This window comes from Salmo salar, chromosome ssa22, assembly GCF_905237065.1.
Source record: "Salmo salar chromosome ssa22, Ssal_v3.1, whole genome shotgun sequence".
In the NCBI taxonomy this organism is placed as follows: domain Eukaryota; kingdom Metazoa; phylum Chordata; class Actinopteri; order Salmoniformes; family Salmonidae; genus Salmo; species Salmo salar.
Genome location: NC_059463.1, coordinates 48118902 through 48143894, shown reverse-complemented (window position 1 = coordinate 48143894; position 24993 = coordinate 48118902). Strand labels below are relative to the sequence as shown.

General features: G+C 41.4%; 1 protein-coding gene across 3 annotated transcripts in view; it reads left to right on the top strand.

Moving 5' to 3' along the window:
• Positions 1-24993, top strand: part of LOC106583634 (copine-9) — a 132042-nt gene that overhangs the window by 14457 nt on the left and 92592 nt on the right. For all 3 annotated transcript variants that reach the window (XM_014168037.2, XM_014168038.2, XM_014168036.2), the window contains one exon: positions 8608-8654. In XM_014168037.2, the coding sequence (XP_014023512.2) occupies positions 8608-8654 (47 nt within the window). The remainder of the gene's footprint in view (positions 1-8607; positions 8655-24993) is intronic.

Genomic DNA, 24993 nt, shown 5'->3' with positions numbered 1-24993 from the left:
TGTACAGTAGCGATGCAGTAGTGATGCACTTCGCTATCCACTACACACAGACGTGTGTGTGTGTGTGTGTGTGTGTCCCTCAACTCATTCTCACCAATGGTAAAGGACTAATTAAATCTTCAATAGAGACTGTGTTCCTGATATAGGGAGCTTAGTAAACAAAGCCCTCGATTGATTTCTTTGTTTAATTTTGACTCTGTGAAGTGCCTTTTCATCACAGACAGGTACTTGAGTTATGTGTTACATTTCAATAGTGATTGTGAAAAGGTCACCTGTCTGCACAACTCAAAACTGAATCCCGGATACATGTACTGTATATCTGATTCCAAAGGAAATGGTTGCATCCCAAATGGCACACTATTCCCTATGTAGTGCACTACTTTGCACTATAGAGAATAGGATGCTATTTGGGGCAACCAATGTCTAAACGGATTTGATGTATATTCTTTATTCAATATACTGTCACAGCAAGTCATTTATGTTGGGTTGTATGTCTGGAATGGTAATGTATTCTGAATCAATCCTTCTACATATATTTTAGATTTATTCTCAATTAATGTTACGTCATTAATAGGCTTCCATCAGTTAATTTCATCCTGAAACTATATCTCTCTTGTCATGGTTACACACACACACACACACACACACACACACACACACACACACACACACACACACACACACACACACACACACACACTTTATTGATGGTGTGTGTGCGTGTGTTGGAGAGAAGATATAATGATGAGATACGGAGGGGTCCTGGACTTCAAACCCAGGCCGGGACACTGTAAAGGTGGAAGCTCAGTGGTCCTGGATTAGCCGGGCCTTTCATGTCCCCTTTGGAACCTTCAGTGTGACCATTGAACCATAGTTCAATTGAGGCCAGAGTGCAGTCGATGGCTATCACGTAGCACTGTGAGACACACCCTAAAGGGAAGTGTAGCGCCAGCCTTGTACTCTTTCAACACTAGCTGACTCGGATTGGCCCTATGTTTTTGTTACGTTGAAGCTTACTACTCAGTATATACAAGTGCCTTCAGAAAGTATTCACATTTTTTCCACGTTTTGTTACAGCTTGAATTTAAAATGGATTCCATTTGATGTTGTGTCGCTGATCTACACACAATATCCCATAATATCAAAGTGGAGTTATGTTTTTAGAATTTTTTACAAATTAATAAACAAATGAAAAGCTGAAATGTCTTGAGTCAATAACTATTCAACCACTTTGTTATGGCAAGCCTTTGTTATGCGCCACTCGGGTCTAAGGCACTGTTTCTCTGTGCTTGAGGCATCACTACTGACCCTGGTTCGAATCCAGGCTGTATCACAACTGGCCGTGATTGGGAGTCCCATTGGGCGGTGCACAATTGGCCCAGCGTCGTCCGGGTTGTAAATAAGAATTTGTTCTTAACTGACTTGTCTAGTTAAATAAATAACAAAAAAAGAGCTAAGGAGTAAAAATGTGCTTATTAATAAGTCACATAATAAGTTGCATGGACTCACTCTGTGTGCAATAATAGTGTTTAACATGATCTTTGAGTGACTACCTAATTGCTGTACCCCACACATACATACATTTATCTGTAAGGTCCCTCAGTTGAGCAGTGAATTTGAAACACAGATTCAACCACAAAGACCAGGGAGGTTTTCCAATGAAAAAGGGCACCTATTGGTAGATGGGCGGGAAAAACCCCACATACCATGCAGTTATTTAAACTTTTGATGGTGTATCAATACACCCAGTCACTACGAAGATACAGGCTTCCTTCTTAACTCAGATGCCGGAGAGGAAGGAAACCGCTCAAGGATTTCACCATGAGGCCAATGGTGACTTTAAAACAGTTAGAGTTTAATGGGAGAAAACTGAGGATGGATCAACATTGTAGTTACTCCACAATATTATCCTAAATGACAGAGTGGAAACAAGGAAGCCTGTACAAAATACAAATATTCTAAAACATGCATCCTGATTGCAATAAGGCACTAAAGTAAGAAAAACTGCAAAAAATGTGGCAAAGAAATGTTGTTTATGTCCTGAATACGAAGGTTTATGTTTGGGGCAAATCATCGGCAAGAAGTATAGAGTTTTTTTTTATGATAGAAAGAAATGGAATTGAGCTAAGCACAGGCAAAATCCTAGAGGGAAACCTGGTTCAGTCTGCTTTCCACCAGACACTGGGAGACATTCACCTTTCAGCAGGACAATAACCTGAAACACAAGGCCAAATCTACACTGGAGTGGCTTACCAAGACAACATTGAATGTTCCTGAGTGCCTAGTTACAGTTTTTACTTAAATCGGCTTGCAAATCTATGGCAAGACTTGAAAATGGCTGTCTAGCAATAATCGACGACCAACTTTACAGAGCTTGAAGAATGAAAAAAATAAAATAATGTGCAAATAATGTACAATCCAGGTGTGCACAGCTCTTAGAGACTTACCCATAAATAATCACAGCTCTAATCGCAGCTAAATGTGATTCTAACATGTTTTGACTCAGGGGTGTGGATACTTATATAAATGAGGTATATATGTATACAGTACCAGTCAAAAGTTTGGACACATCTACTCATTCAACGGTTTTTCTTTACTTTTATTATTTTCTACTTTGTAGAATAATACTGAAGACATCAAAACTATGAAATAACACATATGGAATCATGTAGTAACCAAACTGCTAAACAAATCAAAATATATTCTAGATTTTAGATTCTTCAAAGTAGTCACCCTTTGCCTTGATTACAGCTTTGCACAGTCTTGTAACAGACAGATCTGTCATCAAGGCAAGGGGTGGCTACTTTGAAGAATATCAAATATGTTTAACAGTGTGTTTAACAGTGTGTTTAACAGTGTGTTTAACAGTGTGTTTAACAGTGTGTTTAACAGTGTGTTTAACAGTATGTATAACAGTGTGTTTAACAGTTTAACAGTGTGTTTAACAGTGTGTTTAACAGTATGTTTAACAGTATGTTTAACAGTTTAACAGTGTGTTTAACAGTTTAACAGTGTGTTTAACAGTGTGTTTAACAGTGTGTTTAACAGTGTGTTTAACAGTTTAACAGTGTGTTTAACAAGTTTAACAGTGTGTTTAACAGTGTGTTTAACAGTTTAACAGTGTGTTTAACAGTATGTTTAACTGTTTAACAGTGTGTTTAACAGTTTAACAGTGTGTTTAACAGTGTGTTTAACAGTTTAACAGTGTGTTTAACAGTTTAACAGGATGTTTAACAGTGTGTTTAACAGTTTAACAGTTTAACAGGATGTTTAACAGTGGGTTTAACAGTGTGTTTAACAGTTTAACAGTGTGTTTAACAGTTTAACAGTGTGTTTAACAGTTTAACAGTGTGTTTAACCTCTATGGGCTAGGTGGGACGCTTGGTTAACAGTGTGTTTAACAGTTTAACAGTATGTTTAACAGTATGTTTACAGTATGTTTAACAGTTCTTTTTTGGTTACTACATGACACATATGGAATCATTTCATAGTTTTGATGTCTTCACTATTATTGTACAATGTATAAAATAGTCAAAGTAAAGAAAAACCCTTGAATGAGTAGGTGTCCAAACTTTTGACTGGTACTGTATATATTTTTTTTAAATACTCAAATTTCAAAAAACATCTTTTCACTTTGTCATTATTGGGTTGTGTGTGTAGATGGGTGAGATTTTTTTATTCATTTAAAAAAAAAATCCATTTTGAATTCCGGCTGTAACACAACAATATAATGTGGAAAAGGTCAAGGGGTGTGAATACTTTCTGTTTCTTGTGAGATCAAGTCGTGTAACTTTACGGCAGATCTGTGTTTTCATTCAGGGATTTGAGGATCAGTCTTTGAGAGTTCAACCCATTATTTCTTTCACCACTCATCGCTCCATCAAAATGGTCGTCAACGCCCTCATCTCCTCATGAGTACTTAAGGGATGTCTTGATGGTTGAGTGTTCCCTCATCCCCTCATGAGTACTTAAGGGATGTCTTGATGGTTGAGTGTTCCCTCATCCCCTCATGAGTACTTAAGGGATGTCTTGATGGTTGAGTGTTCCCTCATCCCCTCATGAGTACTTAAGGGATGTCTTGATGGTTGAGTGTTCCCTCATCTCCTCATGAGTACTTAAGGGATGTCTTGATGGTTGAGTGTTCCTTCATCCCCTCAGAAGTGCTTATATTAGGGTCTTGATTCCCTCCTTCCCTTAAAATATAGGCGTTCCGCCAGCGGAACCCCTAACCAACAGCCAATGGGATCGCATGGCGCGAAATACAAAAACAACTAAAATACCACAATTCAATTTTCTCAAACATACGACTATTTTACACCATTTGAAAGATAAACCTCTCCTGAATCCAACCACGTTGTCCGATTTCAAAAAAGCTTTACAGCGAAAGCTAAACATTAGATTATGTTAGGATACAACCACAGCAAAAAACAACACAGCCATTTTCTTAGCAAGGACAGCCATTTTCAAAGCAAGGTTAGCTGTCCAAAAGCACAAAACCAGTTAAAATTATGCACTAACCTTTGACAATCTTCATCAGATGACACTCCTAGGACATTATGTTAGACAATACATGCATTTTTTGTTCCATCAAGTTCATATTTATATCCAAAAAACCCATTTTACATTGGCGCGTGACGTTCAGAAAATTTATTCACCCCAAAATTTCCGGTGAATTTACAAAAATACTCATCATAAACGTTGACAAAATACATAACAATTATTTTAAGAATTATAGATACAGTACTCTTTTATGCACCCGCTGTGTCAGATTTCAAAATAACTTTACGTAGAAAGCACATTGTTCAATATTCTGAGTACTGAGCACCATGCTATTCAGTTAGCCGTCCAGCCACGGCATCCCCAAAACGCTGAAATATGTTAAAAATATTATCTTACCTTTGATGATCTTCGGCTGAATGCACTCGGAAGGTCTCCCACTTCCACAAGAAATGTTCATTTGTTCGATAAAGTCCATCATTTATGTCGAAATAAATCCGTTTTGATGGCGTGTCCAGATCCCCATTCCAAAATGCATCTTTCCACCGTCGACGAAAAGTTATAAAGTTCCCTCAGCGTTTGTAGTAACATGTCAAACCATGTTCACAATCAATCTTTAGGGTGTTATAATCGTAGAATTGCGATAATATTCCAACCGGACAATAGATTCATTACAAAAGAAAAAGAAAAATGGCTAATCCTTCGTGAGCGCGGGCGAGGTAAGGCAATGACCCCAGCCCGACCACATACTGTTCCGGGTATTATTCAATCAAATTGTATTCTAGAAGCCTCAGACGAGGTTCTGTCAGACATATCAGTGTGGATGACGGATCACCAGCTCAAGCTGAACCTCGGCAAGACGGAGCTGCTCTTCCTCCCGGGGAAGGACTGCCCCTTCCATGATCTCGCCATCACGGTTGACAACTCCCTTGTGTCCTCCTCCCAGAGTGCTAAGAACCTTGGCGTGATCCTGGACAACACCCTGTCGTTCTCCACTAACATCAAGGCGGTGACCCGATCCTGTAGGTTCATGCTCTACAACATTCGCAGAGTACGACCCTGCCTCACACAGGAAGCGGCGCAGGTCCTAATCCAGGCACTTGTCATCTCCCGTCTGGATTACTGCAACTCGCTGTTGGCTGGGCTCCCTGCCTGTGCCATTAAACCCCTACAACTCATCCAGAACGCCGCAGCCCGTCTGGTGTTCAACCTTCCCAAGTTCTCTCACGTCACCCCGCTCCTCCGCTCTCTCCACTGGCTTCCAGTTGAAGCTCGCATCCGCTACAAGACCATGGTGATTGCCTACGGAGCTGTGAAGGGAACGGCACCTCCATACCTTCAGGCTCTGATCAGGCCCTACACCCAAACAAGGGCACTGTGTTCATCCACCACTGGCCTGCTGGCCCCCTACCTCTGAGGAAGCACAGTTCCCGCTCAGCCCAGTCAAAACTGTTTGCTGCTCTGGCACCCCAATGGTGGAACAAGCTCCCTCACGACGCCAGGACAGCGGAGTCAATCACCACCTTCCGGAGACACCTGAAACCCCACCTCTTTAAGGAATACCTAGGATAGGATAAAGTAATCCTTCTAACCCCCCCCTTAAAAGATTTAGATGCACTATTGTAAAGTGGTTGTTCCACTGGATATCATAAGGTGAATGCACCATTTTGTAAGTCGCTCTGGATAAGAGCGTCTGCTAAATGACTTAAATGTAAATGTAATGTAATATTCTAATGACTGTTGACATCTAGTGGAAGCCTTAGGAAGTGCAATATGACATCACAGACACTGTAGTTTAGATAGAACTTCATTTGAAATGACTACAGCCATCTGAGGTCAAACTTCCTGTTCGGAATTTTCTCAGGTTTTTGCCTGCCATATGAGTTCGGTTATACTCACAGACATCATTCAAACAGTTTTAGAAACTTCAGTGTTTTCTATCCAAATCTACTAATAATATGCATATTCTAGTTCCTGGGCCCGAGTAGTAGGCCGTTTCATTTGGGTACGTTTTTCATCCGGACGTGAAAATACTGCCCCCTATAGTGAAGGGGATAAAAGGGTCTTTCCTAGGGGAACCTTGCTATAGGGGATGTGAAGTGTAAATCCTAGGGGAACCTGGCTCTAGGGGATGTGTAGTGTCTATCGTAGGGGAACCCGGCTCTAGGGGATTAGACAGGGGAACCTGGCTCTAGGGGATGTGTAGTGTCTATCGTAGGGGAACCCGGCTCTAGGGGATGTGTAGTGTCTATCGTAGGGGAACCCGGCTATAGAGGATGTGTAGTGTCTATCGTAGGGGAACCCGGCTCTAGGGGATGTGTAGTGTCTATCCTAGGGGAACCCGGCTCTAGAGGATGTGTAGTGTCTATCCTAGGGGAACCCGGCTCTAGGGGATGTGTAGTGTCTATCCTAGGGGAACCCGGCTATAGAGGATGTGAAGTGTCTATCCTAGGGGAACCCGGCTCTAGGGGATGTGTAGTGTCTATCCTAGGGGAACCCCTCAGAGGATGTAGTTATCCTAGGGGAACCCGGCTATAGAGGATGTGAAGTGTCTATCCTAGGGGAACCCGGCTCTAGGGGATGTGTAGTGTCTATCCTAGGGGAACCCGGCTATAGGGGATGTGTAGTGTCTATTCTAGGGGAACCCGGCTATAGAGGATGTGAAGTGTGTATCCTAGGGGAACCCGGCTCTAGGGGATGTGAAGTGTCTATCCTAGGGGAACCCGGCTCTAGAGGATGTGAAGTGTCTATCCTAGGTGTCTCCGGAAGGTGGTGATTGACTCCGCTGTCCTGGCGTCGTGAGGGAGCTTGTTCCACCATTGGGGTGCCAAATCTTGCGTTTTATATATTTTTTCTGTGTACATCTAGCTACTTCCATCCTCTCAGGCCAGGGCCACAATGTAAGAATTTATGGTTGGTTCAGAATCGCCATTATAGTCATTGGCTAGTATGGAGAATTAAGTCAAACCACAAGTCCAAATCCCTATCTCCATTCATTGCTAATTCAGGAAAGGCCAATTGTAGCTAACTAGCCACCGGAGGACAACGACATAAAGAGAAGCAACAATTCAAGTTTTTTCTGTCAATGATGTTTAGCTTTTGATGTGACGTGATTGGTGAGTAGTCAAATCCAAACTGGTTTGCCTTGACACTTTTTTTTTTGGGTGTGCCAGGTCCAGTCACAGTTGAGCTCACTCAGTTTAGCTCAACACTGATTGGCTATTATTTTCAACTTTTTATATCAAGGGAGGCCAAATGCTCGCTGGATTCCCTTGCATTCAATGCTACGGGCGGCAACAATGTCATACTCTTTTTGACCAGACAGAATCAGATAGATGGGCTACACATACAGAGACAGAGGGGCACTGTTTCGCTCACTCGGATGCTTTCTCATAAATACTCGCCACTGTTAAATAAGGAACATGCCGTATGTCACACTTTGACAGTAACCTATGCTTGTAGTCAATGCTGTGTGTACAGATATAGGATTGTAATTTGAGCCAGTTTGCTACAGCAGGAAATGAATCCTGTAGCAAGAGGAAATGTGAATTATTATTTGATTTATAATTAATGGCCATTTTTGTTAAGGTTGATACTTTTCTCGTAAGGGAAAATCAAGTCTGAAATCTCAAGGTGGAAATTACAAACTTCAGAAGCCTTTTTAAACCTCATATATTACAAGTTTTAAATTTCCTTCATTGCAGGAAAGTTATCCTGCAACAGGGTGATCAAATTAAGATACTACATCTGTACTAATAGCATAAGTATGAATGTGTCTGACAGTCTGAAAGCTATGCATACCTTGAGTGGGTATTGAAGCATGGCCATGAAAATATGGCCTCTTAGCTCTCTACAGGACCTGAGCATAATATGATGCTGGAAATTCTCACAAGCTTATGGTGCAAAGCAATTCAATGCATCAACGTTTTAATTATATCTGTCTCTATTCAAATAAATGAATATATAACAGGTGAATTTGCTAAGACATCTAGTGCAGGAATTTGAATTAAGTATTCTGTTACTTGGTATTCATTATTAATAATAAGGCTTCATTAATTTAAATTTTACCTCATTTCCTCCCTCTCACTCGCTCTCTTTTTCTCTTCGCAGTTGTGGTTTTGTACATTCAAGGCATCGGGACAAAGGAGTGGAGAGAGGTGAGTGAAATTACTTTTTTTATTACAGATCTTATGTATATGGCCTTGGAAGGATAAGCCATTCTTTGCTATTATACAGCTGAAGTTGGACGTTTACATACACCTTAGCCAAATACATTTAAACTCAGTTTTTCACAATTCCTGACATTTAATCCTTGTAAAAATGCCCTGTCTTAGGTCAGTTAGGATCACCACTTTATTTTAAGAATGTAAAATGTCAGAATAATAGCAGAACGAGTGATTTATTTAAGCTTTTATATCTTTCATCAGATTCCCAGAGGGTCAGAAGTTTACATACACTCAATTAGTATTTGGTAGCATTGCCTTTAAATTGTTTAACTTGGGTCAAACATTTCGGGTAGCCTTCCACAAGCTTCCCACAATAATTTGGGTGAATTTTGACCCATTCCTCCTGACAGAGCTGGTGTAACTGAGTCAGGTTTGTAGGCTTCTTTGCTCGCACACGCTTTTTCAGTTCTGCCCACAAATGTTCTATAGGATTGAGGTCAGGGCTTTGTGATGGTCACTCCAATACCTTGACTTTGTTGTCCTTAAGCCATTTGGCCACAACTTTGGAAGTATGCTTGGGGTCATTGTCCATTTGGAAGACCCATTTGCGACCAAGCTTTAATTTCCTGACTGATGTCTTGAGATGTTGCTTGTTTTACTGTGGATACACATACTTTTGTACCTGTTTCCTCCAGCATTTTCACAAGGTCCTTTGCTGTTCTGGGATTGATTTGCACTTTTCGCACCAAAGTATGTTCATCTCTAGGAGACAGAACACGTCTCCTTCCTGAGCGGTATGACGGCTGCGTGGTCCCATGGTGTTTATACTTGCATACTATTGTTTGTACAGATGAATGTTGGTACCTTCAGGCATTTGGAAATTGCTCCCAAGGATGAATCAGACTTGTGGAGGTCTACAACTTTTTTTCTGAGGTCTTGACTGATTTCTTTTGATTTCCCCATGATGTCAAGCAGAGACACTGAGGTTGAATGTAGGCTGTGATGTACATCCACAGGTACACCGCCAATTGACTTAAATAGTGTCAGTTAGCCTATCAGAAGCTTCGAAAGCAATGACATAATTTTCTGGAATTTTCCAAGCTGTTTAAAGGCACAGTCAACTTAGTGTATGTACACTTCTGACCCACTGGAATTGTGATACAGTGAATTATAAGTGAAATAATCTGTCTGTGAACAATTGTTGGAAACATTTCTTGTCATGCACAAAGTAGATGTCCTAACCGACTTGCCAAAACTATAGTTTGTTAACAAGAAATTTGTGGAGTAGTTGAAAAACGAGTTTTAATGACTCCAACCTAAGTGTATGTAAACTTCTGACTTCAACTGAATATTACAGTATCTCAGGGATTTCATAGAATGGAAGACAAAGATGCATGGTTTGGCTCATCCTAGCAGAAGTGGTCTACCTTTTGTGTCTTAGTGGGAATCGGTTGCGAACTTCATCAGTGATCGAATGTATAATAATTACAGGAACGTAAGAATTGATGGTGAACCAGGGATGTTGGAACAATGAGGAAGAGCATTCCTCTCTTTAAGGAACAGTTACATTTCCAATTGAAATCGTTGCTAATACTAGGGCAGAATCAACGCCTAATAGGGCCTAAAAGGGTGGAACCGACCCTAACTGGGCCTAAATGGTCTGAACAGGTTCTTACCAGTTCCAATTCGGATTCTCTCACAACCTCTGGTCTTGAGACAACAAAATAAATCACATTTCTTGTCAGCCAGAGGGAAGGCTTACCCATTAATGTGTGGGTTAACCTCTATGGGCTAGGTCGGATGCTTGCGTCCCACCTACTCAACAGCCAGTGTAATCCCGTGGCGCGATATTCAAATACCTTAGAAATGCTATTACTTCAATTTCTCAAACATATGACTATTTTACACCATTTTAAAGACAAGACTCTCGTTAATCTAACCACACTGTCCGATTTCAAAAAGGCTTTACAACGAAAGCAAAACATTAGATTATGTCAGCAGAGTACCCAGCCAGAAATAATCAGACACCCATTTTTCAAGCTAGCATATAATGTCACATAAACGCAAACCACAGCTAAATGCAGCACTAACCTTTGATGATCTTCATCAGATGACACCCCTAGGACATTATGTTAAACAATACATGCATGTTTTGTTCAATCAAGTTCATATTTATATCAAAAACCAGCTTTTTACATTAGAATGTGACTAGCATGTGACTAGCATTCCCACCGAACACTTCCGGTGAATTTACTAAATTACTCACGATAAACGTTCACAAAAAAACATAACAATTATTTTAAGAATTATAGATACAGAACTCCTCTATGCACTCGCTATGTCCGATTTTAAAATAGCTTTTCGGTGAAAGCACATTTTGCAATATTCTAAGTAGATAGCCCAGCCATCACAGGCTAGCTATTTTGACACCAACCAAGTTTGGCACTCACCAAACTCCGATTTACTATTAGAAAAGTTTGATTACCTTTGGTGTTCTTCGTCAGAATGCACTCCCAGGACTTCTACTTCAATAACAAATGTTGGTTTGGTCCCAAATAATCCATAGTTATATCCAAATAGCGGCGTTTTGTTCGTGCGTTCAAGACACTATCTGAAGGGTAAATAAGGGTCACGCACCCGAAGCGTTTCGTGACAAAAAATTCTAAATATACTTCGAAGCATGTCAACAACCGCTGTTTAAAATCCATTTTTATGCCATTTTTCTCGTAAAAAAATATTCCGACCGGGAAAGCGTGTTTACGTTCAAAGGGAGAGAAAATAAAAACATCTCGTGCCCTCGTGCACGAGCCCCAGTCTGATGGTCCTCTGACCGGCCACTATCCAAACGCGCGAATGTTTTTCAGCCAGGGGCTGCCTCGATATCATTCAGCTTTTTCCCGGGTTCTGAGAGCCTATGGGAGCCGTAGGAAGTGTCACGTTACAGCAAAGATCCTCAGTCTTCAATAAACAGAGCCAAGAAGAACAAGAACTTGTCAGACAGGCCACTTCCTGTAAGGAATCTTCTCAGGTTTTTGCCTGCCATATGAGTTCTGTTATACTCACAGACACCATTCAAACAGTTTTAGAAACTTTAGGGTGTTTTCTATCCAAAGCCAATAATTATATGCATATTCTAGTTACTGGGCAGGAGTAGTAACCAGATTAAATCGGGTACATTTTTTTATCCGGCCGTGCAAATACTGCCCCCTAGCCCCAAAAGGTAAAATAATCTCTGAAAGTCACATTGGGGAAAAAGCCTTTAATAGAGAAGTATACTTTAATTGGCAAAAGTCATTCAAGATAAGAATTGTTTTTTGGAATGAGTAATCAAAACATTTGGTCACCCAAAAAATGAATTGAGAAGCTATTGGAACCCAAAGGGGCAAAAGCCTTGGATATGTGAATGAGGAGTATTGTGATGCGCACTCTCTCTCACACTCTCTGAGGGAGGAGGGGTATGCATCAACAACAATTGGTGTACTGACTCTAGCGCAGTGGAAGTTTCGATCCATTGTTCACCCGTCTTGGAATAACTAATGGTCAAATGCCGACCCTTCTACCTCCCCAAGAGAGTTTTCAGCTGTTATCGTGACTGCTGTATATATTCCACCTCAGGACAAGATAAACAACAAACTGGCACTTAATGAATTGTACAACACTATAAACAAGCAGGAAACCAAGCACCTGGAGGCTGCTTTTCTGGCTGCCAGTGATTTTAATTCTGCTTCATTAACAGTTCGTAAATCAATTAGGTGCCGGAACAAAAAGTGAGCATGAAATGGGGTTGACCTGGGGAGCTCTGAGGTACCGGATAGCAGGAAAAAAAACACATTTATAATAAAGTATTGCATGCCTATCATAGCATTTGCGTAGTAGCATAGAGCAGTAGACTAGAGGCGCTTACAGAAGTTGCACACATGGGGAACATTTTGAGTAGCTTAGGGTCTACTTGCATTTCATGCAATTCTATGTCATTTCACATGACTGGAGACTTTGGCAGAATCTTTTTTAATACCGCACATATTATCGAAATGACAGGTTACTTTGACACTGACAAACTGAGAATTTGAGATCAATAAAAACGATCTTGTCTTGAATCGATCAATCGCTTAGGCCTAGTTGTGTGGTAACACACATTGAAGGATATGATTGTCCTAAAAATGCTTTCCAGTTTCACTGACTCACCCAATGATGCGCAGCTGGTGATGGCCGATGCGCTCGTGCCAAAAGCCTATCTCTCTTGTTTTAATTTGTGAAACAATATTTTGAAGTTGATCAGATATTTTTGTAGTCTACAGCAGACAGATTACAGTCTACTCTTTTCAGTAGGAAGCATTTGATTTCCAACCAGTCAGTGTTTTTCCCGCGATTGTATATTGTGAAAGGCCTGTTTTTCTGCATACTGTTCACTAACAGATTTGCCACACATTCCCGACTGTAGGCTATGCCTTGTTATTGGCGCTAGGCTAATATATATATATATATATACATACATACATACATACATACATACACATACACATACACATACACACACACACACACAGTGGGGGAAAAAAGTATTTGATCCCCTGCTGATTTTGTACGTTTGCCCACTTACAAAGAAATGATCAGTCTATAATTTTAATGGTAGGTTTATTTGAACAGTAAGAGACAGAATAACAACAAAGAAAATCCAGAAAAACGCATGTCAAAAATGTTATAAAATGATTTGCATTTTAATGAGGGAAATAAGTATTTGACCCCTCTGCAAAACATGACTTAGTACTTGGTGGCAAAACCCTTGTTGGCAATCACAGAGGTCAGACGTTTCTTGTAGTTGGCCACCAGGTTTGCGCACATCTCAGGGGGGATTTTGTCCCACTCCTCTTTGCAGATCTTCTCCACGTCATTAAGGTTTCGAGGCTGACGTTTGGCAACTCGAACCTTCAGCTCCCTCCACAGATTTTCTATGGGATTAAGGTTTGGAGACTGGCTAGGCCACTCCAGGACCTTAATGTGCTTCTTCTTGAGCCACTCCTTTGTTGCCTTGTCTGTGTGTTTTGGGTCATTGTCATGCTGGAATACCCATCCACGACCCATTTTCAATGCCCTGGCTGAGGGAAGGAGGTTCTCACCCAAGATTTGACGGTACATGGCCCCGTCCATCGTCCTTTTGATGCAGTGAAGTTGTCCTGTCCCCTTAGCAGAAAAACACCCCCAAAGCATAATGTTTCCACCTCCATGTTTGACGGTGGAGATGGTGTTCTTGGGGTCATAGGCAGCATTCCTCCTCCTCCAAACACGGCGAGTTGAGTTGATGTCAAAGAGCTCCATTTTGGTCTCATCTGACCACAACACTTTCACCAGTTGTCACCTGAGTCATTCAGATGTTCATTGGCGAACTTTAGACGGGCATGTATATGTATTCTTGAGCAGGGGGACCTTGCGTGCGCTGCAGGATTTCAGTCCTTCACGGCGTAGTGTGTTACCAATTTGTTTTCTTGGTGACTATGGTCCCAACTGCCTTGAGATCATTGACAAGATCCTCCCGTGTAGTTCTGGGTTGATTCCTCACCGTTCTCATGATCATTGCAACTCCACGAGGTGAGATCTTGCATGGAGCCCCAGGCCGAGGGATATTGACAGTTCTTTTGTGTTTCTTCCATTTGCGAACAATCGCACCAACTGTTGTCACCTTCTCACCAAGCTGCTTGGCGATGGTCTTGTAGCCCATTCCAGCCTTGTGTAGGTCTACAATCTTGTCCCTGACATCCTTGGAGAGCTCTTTGGTCTTGGCCATGGTGGAGAGTTTGGAATCTGATTGATTGATTGCTTCTGTGGACAGGTGTCTTTTATACAGGTAACAAGCCGAGATTAGGTGCACTCCCTTTATGAGTGTGCTCCTAATCTCAGAGCTCGTTACCTGTATAAAAGACACCTGGGAGCCAGAAGTCTTTCTGATTGAGAGGGGGTCAAATACTTATTTCCCTCATTAAAATGCAAATCAATTTATAACATTTCTGACATGCGTTTTTCTGGATATTTTTGTTGTTATTCTGTCTCTCACTGTTCAAATAAACCTACCATTAAAATTATAGACTGATCCTTTCTTTGTCAGTGGTCAAACGTACAAAATCAGCAGGGGATCAAATACTTTTTTCCCCCACCCTATATATATATTTATTATTATTGATCCTCTGTGGCTAAATTATAGGCCTTCTCATGGTATAGTAGGCTATTCTGAATTATTCCATTTCTTTCTGAACAGGCAGCAGTAATTCTGTAACTTTGGCAAATGTATTTCAATTCATCAGGTGTGCTACAGCTCCTCCAGAACCCTTCGTGCGGCCATGATTTTATAAGGAAATAAATGATGAAGCGCAGCACTGGAGAGATGAGAGTTGCAGGCTCATGTCAATCAGAGCAGAGCGATAATAGAAAGTGAATCTCATTCTAGTTCTGTGAGAGATACAGACACCATTCTCACACAGCCACGGCTGCGCGTTGGTTTCAAACATAGGTTACAATGTTGTGCAAACCATAAGCTCGGGCCGGCCCAACCCGAATCAACTCTTAGAATATCAGGCCCGGGCTGAAAATTGACTTTTTCATGTTGCGTTTTTTTAGTGGGCAGGAGAATTAAGACGAGGCATTGAACTTTCACTTTAATGCACATTTTTACATTGCAAACAGTGAAAATTATGTTTCATATAGTAAGAGTTACCGAATCGGGCCAAATCGGTTCAGGAAGGAAACAGTCCAAAATGGAGAGGTGCTAGATCCTGTTCCGGCAGGATCCGGCTTAAATGAACTACTGGTCATTAAGACACGTGATGCCCAACTTCCATCAACACGTCTCCTTCACCACTAGGGGCAATAAAGTCCTAGACCACTGCTATTCTACACACATTTTAGCTAAATGTATTATTATCGTCTCTTAAACAACCAATACACAGGGTCATTCCATACTTTGAATCAGGTAGCATTTGTGTTAGAAAAAGGTGACCCATTTTTCCCGTGTCCAAGGGCATTGAAATATTTGATATTGATTTATACACTTTGTTTTGTTGGAATTTAGAATTTCCAAATTAAAGCTTTTGGATCAACGCTGGTAGACGAGAAGCAGGTACAGGGAGAACATTTAATGAACAACAGACATGAAACAGAACAGGAGAAAAATAACGACATCAATGCTGACAAAGTCAGGAGCAGACAGAAATAGGGAAGTCAATCAACAAAGTCAAGGAGTCCAGGTGAGTCCCATATTGCGCAGCTGCGCGTAATGATGGTAACAGGTGTGCGTGTTAAAGGGCAGCCTGGCGCCCTCGAGCGCCAGAGAGGGAGAGAGGGAACAGGTGTGACAGTACCGCCCCCTCTAGGGGTGCCACCCGGCGTCCCACCTGGGCGAGCTTGACGGGCCGGCCGAGGCATGGGCGCCAGACAAGCCGGCTGGGGCGTTGGAGACCGACGAACCGGCTGAAGGTTCATAGTCCTGCGATCCGGCCGAGGCGTGGGAGCCCGGCGATCCGGACGAGGCAAGAAGACTTCTTGAGCCAGATAAGGAGTGGAAGCCCGACGAGCTAACTGAGCACCCCCGGTTCCCTCGGCGACAGCACCCGGACCCGACGTCCCCAACCAAATCAAAAAACAAAACTCCCTGATGCTTCTTTTAGCGGTGTCAGCATTCTGTAGGATCGACGCTGGTAGATGGGAAGCAGGTACAGGGAGAACATTTAATGAACAACGGACATGAAACAGAACAGGAACAGCGTCTGGGCAGGGGAAAAATAACGACATGAAAGCTGACACAGGGAACAAAGTGAGGAGCAGACAGAAATAGGGAAGTCATATTGCGCAGCTGTGTGTAATGATGGTGACAGGTGTGTGTAATAAAGGGCAGCCTGGTGCCCTCGAGCGCCAGAGAGGGAGAGCGGGAGCAGGCGTGAGAACAAGGAAGCATACAAGTCCCTCCCTTGTTCCCCTTCAGCAAATCAGATCATGATTCTATACTCCTGCTTCCTGTCTACATGCAGAAGCTCAAAGAGGAAGTATCCATGATGCGCTCCATAGAGAACTGGTACTCCGAATCGGAGGCTATGCTACAAGACTGCTTTGTTCGCGCTGACTGGAATATGTTCCGGGACTCTGTCAATAGCATCAACGAGCTAACCACCTCTATCACTGGCTTCATTAGAAAATGCATCACCGAAGTTTGTCCCCACAGTGAAGGTTCGCTGCTTCCCCAATCAAATTAATGAATTCACTTCGTCTCCCTTGCCACCAAAAACTCATTCACTTTTTTGCCTCCCTCGCCTTCTGTCTGGTTCCATAGTCACAAAGTCAGATTCCACAGTCACGTTCTGCCTCGGCGAATGACGTCATTTTTTAAAGAAATGGAGCACACTTTTATGAAAGAAGAGATCACTTCTTCTATGCAAATGTTGTTAATCAGTATAATAAAATAATCTGTTCTCATAGCAGTTGCCGATAAAAATAAGTCCTTAATGGAAGTAATTGTTTATCATCTGTAGCTCCATGATATCAGCTAAATCAAGCTCAATAACCAAGTGCATGCACACACTCCTACTGAATAATATCCATTCACCTGTGTTGTGAATAGACCTAGGCTACATCTTGATTTACCCAGTTTATCAATAGAGATTCACCATTATATTGTTTTTTAGTTAGATTGGTAAAAACAAAGTCAAATTGATTGTATAATTTATTCATTAATGCATAGCCTACATTGTTGTCTAAAACATGTTTACATTAAAATGTTCAAATGAAATTGAACTCAAGAGGCCCAAGGATTGAACAGAGCGGTAGCTGAGTTTATCTGTCTGGATCAAGTGTCATTCTGTGACTTTGGCTAATATGCCAATTTTGTTGTAGTTTTGTTTTGGTATCGAGTATCGTGATGGTATCGAGTATAGTGATACTAAACCGGGTATCGGTATCAAAGTCAAAATTCTTGTATCATGACAACACTAATCCTCACATGTCTCAAGCTGACCACAATCATTCCTGTTCCCGAGGACTCTAAGGCTACCTGCCACAATGACTACCGCCCTGTAGCACTCACATCCGTAATCCTGAAGTGCTTTGAGAGGCTGGTTATGGCACACATTAACTCCATCATCCCAGATACCCTAGACCCACTCTAATTTGCATACCAATCCAACAGATCCATAGACAACACAATCTCAATTCTACTTTACACTGCCCTCACCCATCTAGATAAGTTAGCTTAATATAAGTCATTTGAAATAATTTATGCTTTTACTTTTGATACTTAAGTATATTGTAGCATATATATTTACTTAAGTATATTTAAGACCAATACTTTTAGACTTTTACTCAAGTAGTATTTTACTGGGTGACTTTTTCACTTTTACTTGAGTCATTTTCTATGAAGGTATCTTTACTTTTACTCAAGTATGACAATTGGGTACTTTTTCCACCACTGTTGCCTAGTCGCCTTACCCCTATACATTGCTAACCCTACCACTCCAGTATCCCTGTATATTGGAAATAGTATTGGCACTGACCCTGGAACTGACCCTGTATATAGCTTACTTACTTTCTCCTGTTCTTCTTGTTCTTCTTTTTTGTGCGTTTTGGTTCTATTTTACTTAATTGTTTGGTACTACTGATATTGATTACTGCATTGTTGGGAAAGGAATTTCACTGTACTTGTGCACGTGACAAAACTTGAAACTTGGTCTAAGTTCTGTGTTGCAATATCAAAGGTGCTCAGCGGTTACCTTCCACAGGAAACCACACAGGTAGACACTGCCCAGCAAGCCTTAATCAGTATCTTGGGTAGTGAAATACCTACATCCACAGACACACACACTGTCTGTAATACGAGTAAGTCACTTTGGATAAAGGCGTATGCCTCAATAGCCATATAGTAAATGTTTTTTTTCACCAAAAACTGGGGGAACATTGACCTATAGTTGCTTTAGTGAGGAGCCAATGGGGCGGCAGGTAGCCCAGTGGTTAGAGCATTGGACTAGTAACCAAAAGGTTGCAAGATCGAATCCCCGAGCTGACAAGGTAAAAATCTGTCGTTCTGCCCCTGAACAAGGCCACTGTTCCTTGGCCATCATTGAAAATAAGAATTTGTTCTTAACTGAATTGCCTAGTTAAATAAAGGTAAAACACCAGTCAACTGAATGGATGTGCTGTTCAGGATACCTTTACAGTGATAGTTTAAGAAAATGCTAGATTGCTGTGCGATGTATCAAATGGAGAATACAGCAATCTTGTTGGGAGAAACTCCCTTGCTTACAAACTAAGCCAGGACGTTTCATACCAATCTTTCCTGACTATCATTTAATGCTCCCTTCAAATCTTTTGAAAGATAAAAGTGATAAACGTTTGGTATTTACTTTTCTGAACTTTTTTTCCTTTACACTTTGGTAAATCCAGTGCCATCTTAATAAAGTTACCCTGTGAACTTTTTAGTTTCTTCCCTTTTTTTCAATAAATGCAGCATAGACTGGTCTGCGCTTAGTTTCAGACTCTCAACATTGTAGGCTATTTTGTATGTTGTGCATGGATTCAAGTACTTACAATGTTTTGCCATAGGCTAATTAAACGACTTGTGCTGGTGTTCAGAATATTTTGTAAAGGGTAACTTAGAACATGAAAAATGGTCAGCCCATTAGCTTTTTTCTCCAAAAATATATTACATCCATTATCCTCCTCAGCTTTTTAAGTCACCAGCCATCACTGTCTGAACAATAAAAGTTTGGTATTTACTCTTCAGAACCATATTTTCTCTTCACTTTATATAATAAACGGCCAGCAAAAAAAGTTACATCTCTGTGAACTTCTCAACGAGTTTCCCCCCTTTCATTTCCCATGAAAGTCGCGCTCTGCCACGATGAGCTCCTCAGTTTTGCTCTCAGTCTATTTTCCGGCACTCTTTTATAATAAATCTGGATGAAGAGAAGAGCAGCTCGTTTCTGCTTCCGTTGCCAGGTTGGAGCCGAGCCTGGACTTGCCCATATGCTTCCATTTCCCAGTCTGCTGCCCAACCTCCCTCAGGCCGGGCTGCGGTGCAGTTTAATCACTGTGTAAAAGATGCATTCTTTGGCCTCCGCTACGGATGCTGTTTGGCAGGCTCTCTCACCAGTAAGAAATATAGGGCTCACCACCCTGGGTCGTGCTCATGAGCAGGCAACTTTAAAAAAAAGTTTTGCAACACTAGTACTGAGGATTAACCCTAATGCCGGTTATTTTTCTTTTTTTAAACGCCTAATTGACTGGATGTCGGTTAAATTATTTTAATTCCACAAAATTATTTGAATTCCACTAATTCCAAGAGTCAAATTACCAAAGTTGCTAACCTTGCTAGATAAACTCCAAAGAATGACAGAATATCTCCTATTTGGCTAAATCAAATGGATGATTATAACAGATCAGCTCATGAATAACGGAGACATGAAGAGAGAAATGTTATTAAATATCAAGTCATCTTAACAGGGACCAACTGTTTAAAAAAAAAACATATACTCTCATGCTGTTTATTTATCACACATTCTCTACCGAAGCTCTCAATCGAAGCGGGGGACATGTTATAGCGGTATTTTGACATGCATAAGCGAGACATCCTTTGATAATGCAACCTGTGGGTTACAGAATAAAGTTAGGAATTTTCATGTGAGGAGCTCGAATTTGGTTTCGGAGAGATTGGAACGATAGGAAAATAGCCTCGGCTCTATATAAGACTACTTTGTGAGTCAATAGATAAATAATCCACTTGATTTATGTTTCTGATCAGTGATAGGTGAGCTACAACTTCCTGTTGTCCAGCCAGAGATCAACTAACTAAATGTACAGACAGATTCAGTGAAACAAAATCACATTGATTGATTATTAGATAATCCACAGCATTTTGGGCAGGAGTAGGACAGGCATTGTATAACATGCTAGCAAATGTTCTGATCAGCTAATATATGAATAAAGGTGATCATTGGCACTCACCTCATCTTAGCTAACATTTCCCCCAGCCTAATTGTTACCAAATATCCAAAAGGAGAGTCAATGAACACAAAAACCTGACATTGATTGATTTATCTAGACAAATCCCCCACGCTTCTCAAAGCAGCGTGATGCCACTCTCCCAATCAAAAAGGTGCTATTTATTTATTTTACTAAGAACAAATTCTTATTTACAATGACGGTCTACCCCGGCCAACTCGGACAACGCTGGGACAATTGTGCGCCACCCTATGGGACTCTCAATCATGGCCGGTTGTGATACAGCCTGGAATCGAACCAGGTTCTGTAGTGACGCCTCTAGCACTGAGAAGCAGTGCCTTAGACCACTGCGCCACTCGGGAGCCCAAAATTAGTATTACGGTTGGACATGACTTTGGGATTTTCAGTATAAGCAAGAATTTGATACATGCCTTCAATTGCCTTAGCCTACTTTATTTCAATATTTTCATCATTCAGTTGCTCATAACTAAGGTGAGTTTACCCTGCGCTTTTTCTAGGACCAATGGCTGTTTCCTCGTCTCCTTACCCCGCTGCTGCTCGCCTCCACCTTGTTGTTCTCCTCACTAGATTAAATCAATATAGCTAACTGTTTTCTTGAAATCTGGCTTTTTTTCCGGTTCGGGCTCATTTCATTTCTGTGATGTCGGACCAGGTCTGGGCTCAGTCTTCAGGTCACCGGGTTTGGGTCGGACCGGGATCAAATTTTCAGTTCTGATGAGAACTCTAAACTGCATTCGGGTCTCATGTGCAGTCTGGCAGGATCAATTATGCGTGTGCTTTGAATTTATGGTGACTTTGTGTGAAGAAAATATGCTAGGCTAAAGGCTTCCATGAGACATCCAATAATGTGCTATTATATTTTTTGTCAATCTGTTGCTACGCACGTTGTTTGTTTTGCATTAGTGCCACATTGGGGCAAAATGTTGTAATAGTGCATTTAATGTAAAAAACCCCCATCTAAACCAAAATCAAACCTACCTCAAAAAGCACTAATTGCTCAGCACTATGCAACACAAAACTAAGATGAGCATTTCTTATTGGACAAGTCTAGGTTAGTCCTTCCTTGTTTTAGTCTGTTTTCTTCTGTTTAATGCCAAATGAACACAACCCTGGTACGGTAGTATAGATAGAATTGTGGAACTTGGCTCAGAGCTTGTTTTGATGCAGTTAGGTTAGTAGCAGAGATGTTTTGTTTGTCTAACGATATGAAACAAGATGATTAGTATTAGTTTCACCAGCAGCTCTGCAGAGCCAAGTTGACTAGAATCCAAAGCAAGTGAGAAACCGAGACAAAATGAAGTTTTCTTTAATGATATAATAATAATATGCCTTTTAGCAGATGATTTTATCCAAAGCGACATAGTCATGCGTGCATACATTTTATAACGGATTCAGTTCTCAAATAATGAAACAGTCCAAAACAATCAAAAAAAACGCAGGAACAAGTTTTTGGACCAGAACGACATTGCTACTTATTCCTCATTGAAGTGTGTGTGCGGCAGGCTGCCTTTCCTCCTCTCTCTCGTCTCTCTTTGAGCTAAAGCTAAAGAGGATTCATTAGGCTGACTCCAAAGCACCTGACTGCATGCAGAGCCACACTCTGTGGGAAGTCACAGTGACGCTAACGATGCTAACCTACTTTCTACCGAGTTCTTACAGAATAACAATGATGGCTCTCGATTCCCGACTCACGGCGCGACATTCGGCGGCCACATGTCTTATTTTGGAATACATTTTGGATCCTTGAGGGATTCGCTGTCTGGATGAGCTTCTCTTTCTCCCTCTCTTTCTCTATTTTAGAACTTTTTATTTTTTTTATTTGTAATAAAGAACTTAGTCTGGCTTTCAACTTACTCTTGAAAGTTGTCATAGTAGAATACAGAAGGTGCAATTTTGAAATTGGGTAGTGCATCATCAGTTTTCCTTTTGTCATGTCAGTCATTGCAGACCTTAAAAAGTCATTTATAACTTGTATGAAATGTCCAGATCAACTAGCCCATGTCAGCTAATGATTTTTAGCTAGGTTTTTAGCCTAGCTTTGAGTTTGACACACAGGAAGCTTGAGTCACTCAAATATCACATGAATACACAGACATGGGAAAATGTATATAATTGCAATTAAATTAGCATTAAAACAGCAACATTTTCTCTGCACCCCATGACAAAATGTGTAGAATTACAGCAAATACGCTTTAAACATGCAAAATGTTGTCTCCACCAACCAGAGGGGTATGAACAGTGTGTGTCATGAATATGCTTGTATCCATAGAAATAGAGGTGGCATGCAGGGCAGGAGTTTGGGAACCCCTGCCTTAAAGAACACTACTAGTCCTTAGGCCAGGCCTAAGCAATTAGAGTCCTATCACACGTTTCCCCCATCCCTAGCAAACACTCGTGATTTAAACTAATTGCATTTTTAACTGACGATCATGATTAGTTGATTATTGGAGTCAGGTGTGTTAGCTGGGGCAAAAGTGGGACACCATTCAGGCCCCTGAGGACTGGAGTTTCCCAGGCCTGCCTTAGGCTGATCTGACTCCATGTTATCTCTGCTATCTGTCTGCATGGAGACATAGAAACCCTTCTCTAAGCTCGAACCAAAGGACCCAGGCAGTTGTTAATTTATAACACACACACACACACACACACACACACACACACACACACACACACACTGCAGGGCCTTATGAGTATCAGCTGCCTTAATAAGCAGCGAGGGATCAAACGAGAGTGATGCAACTGCAAGTCAAGAGCCCCCCTCTCTGACACATCTGCCTCCCCTGCCTCCTCTTCACCACCACCACCCTCCGTCCCCAACCCCCTCGACACCTCCCGACGCTCATCCCGCCAACCCATCCCTCAGCACCTGTCAAGTCATCCACTACGCTCGACACACACACACAAGCACAGAACAGGGTGACAGGAAGAGTCGTCTAATACATCTATGGACTTTGCTGTTCTTTCATTCCTCCAAGATATGAAATGAATGAATCTGTAGATCTGTCTTTTATGGATGACACTTTTGAGTACATTGTATTTTGACACCTGTCATCATAGTTTGAGCGCTCCAAGGCTTGAATCTTCCAAGTTTCCATCAATGCCAGATACCTGCTGCTGCACTTCTTAAAGCAGCTGTGTTGTTTCAGAATGGGATAGCCAGCGGTCCCAAACATCTGTTGGGAGACTTGGGAGTCATTATTTGGAGAGAGAAGGGAAAATGAGGCTAGCTAAATGCAATGGCGATTTTTAGCTTGTAAATCTTGGTGGTACAAAGAACACTTTTTAAAAATGCATGCCAGCAAAGCTACAACACAACACTAAACAATACATTAATTGCACTATAACGATGACAAATGGTCCCCACAAACTGTTTGGGCCTACATAAAGCTGTCCCCGACAGCGGCGCTTTCCTTTCAGCACCGTGTGTGAATCCTTACCACCACTACACCTGGCTATCAGCGGTGCCTACTCTGGCAGCGAAACAGTTCATTTAGCCTCATTTACTGCCTTTTTAAAAACCATAGCTGGCATGGCGGACATGCTTAAATAAATATGGTTTCAACTCGATATGAACTGCATTCTCTTTCAATAATAACGAATGCCGACATGAGTTTTGACCTTTGAACCATACACAAACATTATTACTTTCATGTTCAGTAAATTCATAATGTTTGTTCTTATATCATGCACACATGTCCTTGTGTGCCATCGCGTGCATGCTGATTTTGTACCCCCACACCAGACACGATAAAGACACGCAGATTGAAATATCAAAACAAACTCTGAACCAACTACATTCATTTGGGGACAGGTCGAAAAGCATGAAACATTCATGGCAATTTATCTATCTAGCTTGCTGATGCTAGTTAATTTGTCCTGGGATGTAAATATTGGGTTGTTCTTTTACCTGAAATGCACAAGATCTCCTACTCCGACAATTAATCCACAGATAAAAGGGTAAACCGAGTTAGTTTCTAGTAATATCTCCTTCTTCAGGCTTCTTCATCTTTGGATTTTATATGGCATTTGGCAACCAATCTTAAGGTGCACTACCACCACCAACTGGACTGGAGTGTGACCTCAGTTCATCTTTCAATCACCCACGTGGGTATATGCTCCTAAAAACCAATCAGGAGATGGGAGAGGCGGGATGTGCAGTGCACCAAGCGTCACAAATAGAAACAAGTTATATTTTAGCGCCTGGCTATGCAGACGCTTGCGAGCAGTTTGGATGCAATGATTGAATAACGTATGTGTACATTTATTTAGCAACGCTCGCTAGCTTTGTGGTCAGCATGTAAGTATAAGCAAGTGCAAGCAAACGAGCTGTGATGAG